General features: G+C 30.8%; 1 protein-coding gene across 1 annotated transcript; it reads left to right on the forward strand.

The window, feature by feature from the left end:
• Positions 1 to 1351: 1351 nt before the first annotated feature.
• On the forward strand, positions 1352 to 1654 carry LOTGIDRAFT_79781 (hypothetical protein; the record flags this gene model as incomplete). The annotated part of the gene is made up of 1 exon (XM_009045590.1): positions 1352 to 1654. A coding segment is annotated over one exon (303 nt), but the record flags the coding sequence as incomplete, so codon positions are not given.
• Positions 1655 to 10918: the final 9264 nt, after the last annotated feature.

Genomic DNA, 10918 nt, shown 5'->3' on the forward strand with positions numbered 1-10918 from the left:
AATAAGTTGAAAATATAATAGTTTTGTTGACAGGCGTAAAGTTTATCTCAAATTAACAATAGTTGATGGTAGGTGGGGGACACATCAAGCCAAACAGCCCTACATCACACACAAATCACCATGCTTGATATCACAACGGGGGTTTCCTATATCTTGTTTTCTATTTACATTTCTTTATTAATTCTTTACATTTTTCTCTAACGTTTTGTAAATTACGAATGCTCTGAGATCAAACTTGTCCTAAATGCTAATGATATGGCGGTTCTAACATTTATATTAAATTCAGACGGGAGAAACATTATGCTTACAATTCCATATTTTCGGATATGTATCATTTATTATTATTCGTTGAATCTCAGATTATCATCATCTTCAAATTTTGAAATTCGAATTCATTTGTTCGGATCACATTTCTTAATAATAAAACATAAACAAAAATAATTAAATTTCAAAAGAAAGTTTTTTTCTTAAAGTAAAATATTACATTGATATATAAAAAATTTCGATGTCGAATGCTGCCATCTTGAAACTACTTTGTTTTTTGATTCCCTAACAAACCAAAAGTTTTAAAAAAATAACGCCGAAACAATCGTGTAGATATATTTAACATTGTTTCACTGAAGGTGCCGAAAACAAAAATCTCTACCAGAAAACAACTAGGTGTGTTAATACGATCCGACTTGCAATTGGTGATCAACAATACTGCAAACTGTAGAAAAGTTTGTAGGAAGCCGTGGAAAACGTCGATCTGCTATTGGCTAAGCGGTGATTATTGACTGATATCATGGTATTGTAAAGGATGAGTAATCGCCTGATGAAGTTTGAATACAAGCCATTATAATACACCATTCACGTTTATTATCAAACAGAATAGACCAATGATAAACTAGCGATTCAACACGCACCGTCAACTTCTATAGAATTCACTGTGAATATTCAGTGATTGGGCGGGACGGACTGGGGATTCGTATAGCTGACAGTCCTAATTATCTAACGCTTCATGAAGTTTATAAGCAGTGTACTAATATTAGAAAAACGACAGTAGTTGTCAGTGAGCTTGGGTCCTCTAACAATTGTCATCTTCAACATGTGTAGTTCGAATTCAGGGACAATTTTACCTTATGGTTTGAAGATACCAACACCGTCACCGTATTTCCCGTTTGCACCAGGGGTTGGAAATCTGCCACTAGATGTTCAAAGATCTCAACTGTGTGATTATGCTGCTAGATTACAGTACGGATTACGAGGATATCCAGGACTTGGAATTTCGCCGTACCATGCCCATCTTCCAGATCCGTACACTCAAGCGTATCTGTACAAACACGATCTAAGAGCTCGCTACATTCAAGAGGAACCAAAGCCAAGTCAAAGTTATATTGGACTTATTTCCATGGCTATTCTCGGCTCCAAAGATAAGAAATTAATACTTAGTGACATTTACCAATGGATACTAGATAATTATGCCTACTTTAGAACTCGTGGACCAGGTTGGAGGAACAGTATTCGTCATAATTTATCCTTAAATGACTGTTTTATTAAATCAGGGAGAAGTGCTAATGGTAAAGGACATTATTGGGCAATTCATCCAGCTAATTTGGATGACTTCTCCCGGGGTGATTTCCGGAGACGACGAGCTCAGAGAAAAGTGAGAAAACATATGGGTTTAGCTGTACCGGATGATGAAGATAGCCCTAGTCCATCACCCTCATCCACACCTGTTAATTGGCAAGGTTCGTACCAAGATGATAAAGTCGACGAAATAAAATTAAGCGAGGTCGTAGAGAACACGTCAAAAATTGAAACTGGGTGTTCGCCCGCTACTGGTACGGGAAACGGACCGCCAGCTAAGAAGCGTCTGTTTGATATGGAAAGTATATTAGCACCCGACAATCATCGAGGGTCTCAAATAACACTACAAAATGAAAATAATAACTTAGATGATGGCGAATCCGAGATCGAGATTGACACAGATAGAGAAACAGTCGACGTGTGTGAAATTGACAGTCAACACTCCAACGAAGAAGCTCCCTTGTCACCAAATTCAACCCCTTCTTCTCCAATGGAAGATGGAACGCTTTCACCAAGAGTTCATTCTCAAGACGACGCCGAACCAGGAGAAATAAAACCGGAATCGTTTTCGTCAACGTCGAAATCCGAACTGTGGTCTATCGGAAATGTATTACACGGCCGACCCAGTGCTTCCCACCACCATTTACCAACACAAGCTCCATGGGATGCTTATGCTACCTATATCTATCCAATGTTATCTTCATCTTACTCCGTCGTACTACCAGGAACTACGTCTATTTCCGCAGAAGCTGCGTCAAGATGGCGAGAAGCTATGTACGGAACTTCATCTCAACGACCAAAGTCGCCAAAAGAGGAGAAAAGCGAATAACAAAAAAATTCCTAACCGATGTGTTTGAAAAAACTGAAAACTAGTGAGATTTATTATTTAATTCAACTGAAAATCTGTGATAAATTTAACACTATATATAAAAACACAAGCACATTCTTCTGTCTCAAATGATTCCAATGTAAGAAATGAGATGTTTAGATCTTTGTGAATTATTTCCCAAAGGACATCGTTCAAGGTAGGCTAAATGTTGAGATTTTTGTCTTTAATTTAATTCTATTTTAAAATAGAACTTAATATAGTGCGATTGATTGACAGTTTTAGTTCATGTTGGATTCCCGTATTTTTATTGTTTTTCTTCTTATGAGGTTAATTTAAATATCATTCAAATGAAATTAATTCGATTTTTGATATAGGAGAAATGTATTTTTAAACAAGGTTTAATTTATTTTGATAAATTTCTATTATTTATAATTAAAAACTATATAGTACTATGTTATATATCTCAGTGTCCTCAATGCATGTGGCATAACGTGTGTATTTTCTAAAATAAAATAAATATAAATTGTTAAAAATTCGGGAATGCAGATATAAATGTTAGATATTATATTATATAAATAAATATTATGTATAAATTTATTATTAAGCATTAGTGTGCTATTTATAATATTAATAAATAGTTGTAAGATTTATTACAGTCTTTTACATTTATTTCAAGAATATAATTCAAAATATTTCTCTTTTTGCAGAAGATTTATGCTAAATTTCACTACAAATTCCAAAAAAGGAAAGCACTGATACACCTGCAGGGAAATCTTTCAAATTTTACTGTAAAAGCAGATTTGTTTGTATTTTAACTTGACGAAGAATGGATGAAACTATTAATGAAAACATTCATAATGTATTTATGATGTCGCATGGTTTAATTGCCAAGAATACAAGAGAATTGTTTTATTCTGAATGACGGAAATTACACGATCAATATATACGCCGAGTGTTTTAAGTAAACAATAAAAACTACTGAATAAGCTGAATATACTAAATGCTTCAATGATGCAACATAATCCTTCATTCAAACTGCTACAAAACGTGTATTATAGATCGGTTTTGGTTCAATTCGCGGGGTCGGGCAAACTTTGTTGGCCATTTATCAAAGAATGTTAAATTATTTAATATTTGTTAGATGAATATTATTACTTTTTTCGCATTCGATCCACACTTTCTAATAAACGCATTCGAAAAAAAAAATTCTAAGTTAAAAAAGAATTTAAACTGTATAGTTTTCTCTTTTATTGAAAGTATATAAACATCATAACAAACAACAATACCATAATTTCAAAATAATTCATTTTATTGAGAAATTTATATTTGTCGACTTCGCTAAGGCTTTCGACACAGTGTACATACTTTAAAGACGGCAAATAGTAACTAATTGAGAAAATATTCAAAACTTTTATGATTATGGGATATTTTATTTCATATTACAATAAGGAAACGATTACAATATAAATCAATTTTACAGTGGTTAAGAAAAATAAATTGATCTTTCGTTTCGAATTTTAACCTCAAATATTCTATGATATAATTTTGATGCTTAAAAATATTATTTTCATAGTCATAGAGATCAAAGGTTTTAGATCAATAACAATATTTTGTGGCTTGATCATTTTATAAAACAAACTAATTAGTGAATTAATATTGTATATACAAACTGTGAAATATATAATATAAATGTTATTTATCATATTTCTGTATTTCTAATCAACAACTGGTGCGTGTCTCACTGGTTTATTCATTACTAATTAATTTTCATATTTCAATTAGTAACTTTCATTTGATATTCGCCGCATGATAACTAATTATTTTTCACAGATATTTTATAATATTTACATTCTACAATGTCCTTTCTTTTAAAGTATTCTTAAAATGACACCGTTGTTAACGAAGAAGTTTTTGAAAAACACAGAATTATGATGATATTGTAAGAAATTGTAGAAAATTTCAGTATAGTGGGATAATATTTTATTTTCGATCTCTATAAGGTTTACCACTTATATTGCATACCTAAAATATTATGAAAATATAAAACTGATAAGAAGAACACATGCGTAGAATAAAACATTCAAGAAGATTTATAAAGTGTAATATATTTTGATATAAACAATAAACTTATAACACTGAACACAAGTTTTATTTAAAAATTTTATAAAAAAAAAAAATTTTACTTCTATAAAATATAATACTTAATAATACTTTTGAATTGTACACAGAAAAAAGCTTCAAAGTATTTTCTTAAAAATTAACCATGAAGTACAATAGCCATTATTAGATTTGGTAATTTGGTATTTGGACTATCTGAAAAAATTAGTTAACTGACTGACAAGTTCCTATAATTTACTAAACAATAATCAAAATAGCATCCAAAATTATCTTTACTTTGACCTTTTCAGAAAACTTGTCTTATTAGTGTCAGCTAGACACGCGACAGAAAAACATCGTTTATTTTGTCAACTTTCAATTATGTTCACGCAATGATGTTGCTGCAAATTTACGAGTTAACGACCCTTTAGACATTTTATGATTCTTTCATGCCGAATATTTACTTTTAAATACTAAACATAATTAAAATACTGTTGTGGTAATTTAATTACAATCAATATTTTATTCTTTCAAGTGTAACGTAATAAAACCACAAGAGTTCAATCCAAGGCAACACTACCAAAAGAACACGTATACATGTATAGCCTACGAATCCAAGGCATGATTGTTCATGAACAGGGAAACAAATTAAACAGTGCTCACACACATCCAGATATGTTAATAATGTTTAAATAACGATAAAAAGTTTATAAAATGTAACAAATCATCGATAGAAACAACAAAATTAATATAGTAACAGAGACAAAACAAACGATATCAAATCAATGTTCAACATGAATTTATTCGATTTTCAGGGAAATATGATAACACACATCGATCGTCAAACTGACATGATTCGTAAACAAAATCCACGCATATTTATAATCAGAAATGAAATGAAATGAATCCTACTTTTATAATCAGAATTATTCATAATTTTAGAATACATAAAACATATCAAATTATTATTGAAAAAAAAATATTATCCCCAATTACGCTTTCTTGCGTTGACCATTTAATGGCCATATCTATCGTAGATGGTAAAACAGACCGATTGCGAATCACTTTAACCTTCATGACCACAGCAAAAAATCTTCAGCAAATAATTCCCTTCATTACTACATATTATAATCATTGTGCGACCAATGTACCAGTAATTCTGAAAAAACACCATAACGCTCTGCAAGATAAATACCCACATGTTTATACCAAAAGAATTAATGCGTCCATGTAGAATAAAAATCATTCAGTCCATGGCCCACTGTATTTACTTTTGTGTCAAATCTTTTTATTCCGTTAGTAATAGGTCAAAAGGTTACAGTACTTAATATCAGGATAATGAGCGCTAATAGGTCTATATATATTTTTTTTAGATTATTTTTAACAAGTTTTTGCTTTTTTGATTTGAATTTCCAGAACCGAGGAAAAAACAAGATTTTTATTTAATCATAACAATTTTTAACTATTGTTTACACTAACTATCTCATCCTTTTGTTTCCTAGGACAGTGCGTTTTTGAGAATACTATTCTCATCTCACTCTAACACAAACTCTCATAGCATCATTCTTGAATTTAACACTGAAATAATAAAAGAAACAAGCAGAGCGATATATTTATAAATCATTATTTGAAATCTCGAATTTCGAATTTAAAAGGGGTTACATGTTTAAAATCTATTACTGTTTATCCAGGCATACTTCAAATCTAAAAACCATCTCATCATATGTCAAAACAGAGACCCCTTATTTTTACGTGATATTTAAAATTTATCAATGTTCAAATTCTGAAGCATTTGTAAGAAGTAACATTACAAATCTGAAAACATTTACTAGTATGTTTCAAATCTATCAAAGTGGACATATATATTACAATTATTGTGTAAATTGTAACACAGGCATAATATATGCAATTCCAATCGGATTCAAACCTCAAAGCTTAAACATTTCATATTTATTGATATCATATCGATTATTTTGGCCAAGTTTAACTTTATTTGAACTTATATCAATCTTTGTTTACAAATTTTCATCAACCATTAGCTGACTGTATAGTAATGAAGTTTTGCTGTTCACTAATGGTAGTAGGAAATATTTAATGACGCTCAATAATTAACAACATTTATAGGCTGTTTTTATCAATATTTAGAGGGTGTCTAAATCATATTATAGTCACCGAACTGTAATAAAGTATCTGTCTATCTATCTATATATAAATATTATTGATTAGTAATAAGTGTTTATGTCTATTTATTCATATACAACGTACACATTATTTTGGTTTAAGTCAGAGATCAGAAAATCAGGCTTTTTGCAACATATTAAATATCACGAAGCAAAAATTATTTCTTTCTATTTAGCGAAGAATAATGCTCCAATGTAGCTTGACTAAATGAAGACCAAGATGTCTCATTTCTGTGACGGTCCATGACCCGAAGAAATTATTCTTTAAATCTTTTGCTTGATAAACTATGTTAACCAATCCTTGTTAAAATTTGCTTGCAAAATAAGAAATGTTACATTATCAATAACCTGAAATATTGGATTATAATTAAGACTTTTATAAGCTTGAGCTTTCATCTGAAAATCAACAGGTTACCCATGAGTCGAGAATACAGACTTTTGGTTGTTATTGTCTGAGAAATAGGCTAGTTAGCTCTTGATACATAATAACCCCTCGATTTTTACTCACTTTGTCCGGGGGAGCCGTATGTTAGTTTCCGTACTCTAAAGGTACAAGTCAATGTCGCAGTTAAAGTTTCAAAATGTCCCCCATTGTTCACAGCGTGATGTGGTCCGTCATTTCTAGCTTAATAATTTGCGGAAAAAATTCAACAAATTGGATTCATTTCAATTTATTTATTGGAGCATACTTTCTTCTCTGCAGGGTGTGTGTATTGAATATATCCAACAGTTTACATAGCTGTATTTCGTTAATGTTTATACCGCGGCTTTTAACTTCAACAAAACAAGCTACAAATTGATGACAAATATCATAAAATCACTCACAAGAGCAGGATAAATAGTAAAATAATATTCCCTTAGCATCAGACATTAAGAGTAAAGAGCTGAAAGTATGATATGATAAATGTATTCAACTTGTCACTCAATACAAAGACTATGTATGTTTATTTGGACATTATTAATTGAATCACATCAGTTTTAATCTATTTATTACACTAACTATATCAAACTTATTATTCTCTGGGGATTTCATCTTGATTTGTTTGTTTATAAACTATTTATATAGATTTACGTTAATCTCATAGTATTCTTGTTAGTTCTTCTACACATTTTGGAACATCCTAACTTCTTCTCTGAATTTTCAAAAGCATTCAAGAAAAAAAGCAATCGGAATTCTAAAAATTGTTATTAGGGAATCATGATGTTTTTGGCAATAAGTGTTCCTGGTACACCAAGCGTTGCCATAATTTAAGGAGGCAAATATATTTTAGTCGAATTTTCAACTTTTAAAGTAGTCCCTTCTTGTACAGGTTTAAAGGTTGTTCCAATGACTGGATGAATTGAAGATTTTCAAAAAGAACTGAGTGCACATTCGCCACATATGTTTTACATCATTATGCCCCCATTTGCGAAAAATGAAAATGATAGTTTAAAAGATGGCAACTCTGTCCGAACTCGCTCGAATCAAACTTCATATCTGTCCGTCAAATAGAAAGGTACATCAAGACAATAATAACTGTTGATTTATAGCAGTGTGATATACCATCAACAAACCATAATATTTCAATATGGTGTAAAAGTTAAAAGTTAACAAAGTTTAGAAAATCATTTGAGATCAAACAAAGTTATCTGATGTAGAGTTCAGTTTATATATGATCCGTAATCTAGATTTGATTAAAAATTCATAAACCCGTCTCTTATCAACTATTGGACTTGTGACAAATGTCATTTCTATTCTCTATCAAAATACTCTGAAGCATTCAGTAACTGTCCGTGCGATTGATTTTATCTGATTTCAAATCATATTTATTATATATTTATATCAACAATCACTTCACAGCTGTAATAATTACACACTGATATCATCTTATTTCAAGGCTCTCTTATCTCGGTTGGTCAAATTTGCCTTATGCCCAAAAAAAAGCATAAAAGCAAAACCCAGAACTTTTATTTACAAGCACGAGAATACTACAAGATGGATCTTCAAACGCAGTTCATAGCAGTTTAAGAATTTGAAACTTTGTTTTAATATACATGTATATGGAATTGGGGCCTTTTCTAGCGATACTCTAAATTTGTATGACTATATGCACACAATTTCTTAATATAAATGGACGTTTGTCGTCACTTGTATCAATAAAAATGTAACTCGGTGGTTCAATCCTTAATGATTTAACTTAAATTCATCTTTAAATATTTAAAACCTTTTTGACGAGTACTGTAATCGGAATGCTGAGAAATCAGTTCGATTAGCATAGCCAAACATTTATGAATTTCTTCCTTCACCGAAAATATAGATATTAATACTGGACAATCGGGGCATCTGGCAGTTTACACCAATTCAGTTCACGTCATTGTCTATTGAGTTTAAAGGTGTCTGTGTATTTTAATGTGCAATAAATATTAAACAATGTTCCTGACAATAGTTTTAATGTCTTAAAAATAATGTGAAAAATAAAATAAACGCAATTAAATTTCTTCAACTTTTTTTCAGATGTTTTTTAAGATAGAAAATGAAAAAAAGGAAGCGAGTAGGCCTACCATTGACCGAATTTTCTTAATGTTCAGCGGGTGCAGAAATATCGACTCTTTATTATCATTACTATAAACTAATCCTCTTGTAACGTCATCCCACTGGGCGGAATGTTATATCTCATATCCCGGGAATATTAACATGCAATCTCACAGTTACAGATATTACATACAACACCAATAATATCCCGGATTATCTTCTTGGTTAATCGTTACTCCAGAATCCCTTATAAAATATATATTCCAGCTCAATGGTCGTCACCTGAATTGACCACGTTTGTAGATACGAGTTGCACCCCTTTGCAAGAAAATTTCGAGTGGTACGTTTTGTCTTGTATTCGTATTGTTTATTAGGTTTGGTTACATGGGACTTGACCCGTTGTCTTCATCATCACTTATACCATCCAATGGTAAAACCCTATAAGCCAAATTTCTGTCTAGACTGAGATTTTTTCGGTTTTGACTTACAAAATAAATTTTACTAATTAGGTTAATTTACTGTTAGGTTGGATATTAGAATTCTGAACGCGAAGTGGTTCATTCTGACAAGATAGATCCAGAGCACTCTGAAAAATCATCACGACATTTATCATCTAGTGTTTCCGAGAGCAAATCGATATCAATAAGGGAAAACTTACATTCACCGAATCGTAACGAATCAGTACAAATACAAATGTACCAAATTTTCATAGTCTTACAAACAATAAGTCTAGCTCACGGGTTAATTAACTTTTAAAGGCACGAGTTGCGCCTCTTATTTCATTATTATTTATTGTTTTTTTTTTATTCAAACAAAAAACTCAGCAAATGAGTCCATATCAGTTTATAAGTCAGATAAAACACTTTACCTCGGGTTTTTATGACATTAAAAACCTTTTCCCTTGGGATGCGGGATTTTAAATATCATAAAAACCCTCTGCCGTTGTTTATTCTATACATGTAGTGTATTCGGTTATGGCTGTTTATATGCATTCAATTTTGTCAAGTCGCACAATTCCCATTTTATTTACAGTTTTGCTAATTAAGATCATTTTCACAAAGGCCAAATTCAATTTCTAAGACAAAGTCTAATATTGATATGAGAACATAGTCTCATAAAAGCAATGGCATGGCCTACAACGCACAGATTTATAAAAAAAAATGCTAATTGCAGATTTGAAAAAAGAAAGTGCAATTATTTAGAAATTCTGATAAGTTTATTCTAAAGAAAATTTGGAAAATGATAGATATATGAATTATCTTTAGTGTCGCACTAATTCTGTGATGGTCGATTATAATTAGTACAATTGTACAACTTAAGACAATTATGATGTCTCACGTCAGATTTTCTGAGAAATAAATTCCTTGCTAGATTTTTGCATCCACTGTATTAAAAAAAAGATTAAGCATTCTTTAACAAACAAAACTTGTAATGGAATTGACAAAAGTATTCCTTATAAATGATGGCGTGACATAATTTTATTTTCAATAGTACAAACATCCGAGATCTTATCAATTCAATTATTAAAACAAATTAACTTAAAAAATATTGGAAACTACTATTTTTTAACATTATTGGAAAACAATTTCTATTTAAATGACAGAATCTTATCACGTGATCACTGAAGCATGGCCAAAGATTACTTTAATGTTATTCAATTTTTCAGGTATTAAAATAGAAAATAAACAAACCATTGATGAAATATTAGAGATGATGCGTGTGATGATTCGA

The sequence above is a fragment of the Lottia gigantea genome (genome assembly GCF_000327385.1).
Source record: "Lottia gigantea unplaced genomic scaffold LOTGIsca_1, whole genome shotgun sequence".
Lineage (NCBI taxonomy): Eukaryota > Metazoa > Mollusca > Gastropoda > Lottiidae > Lottia > Lottia gigantea.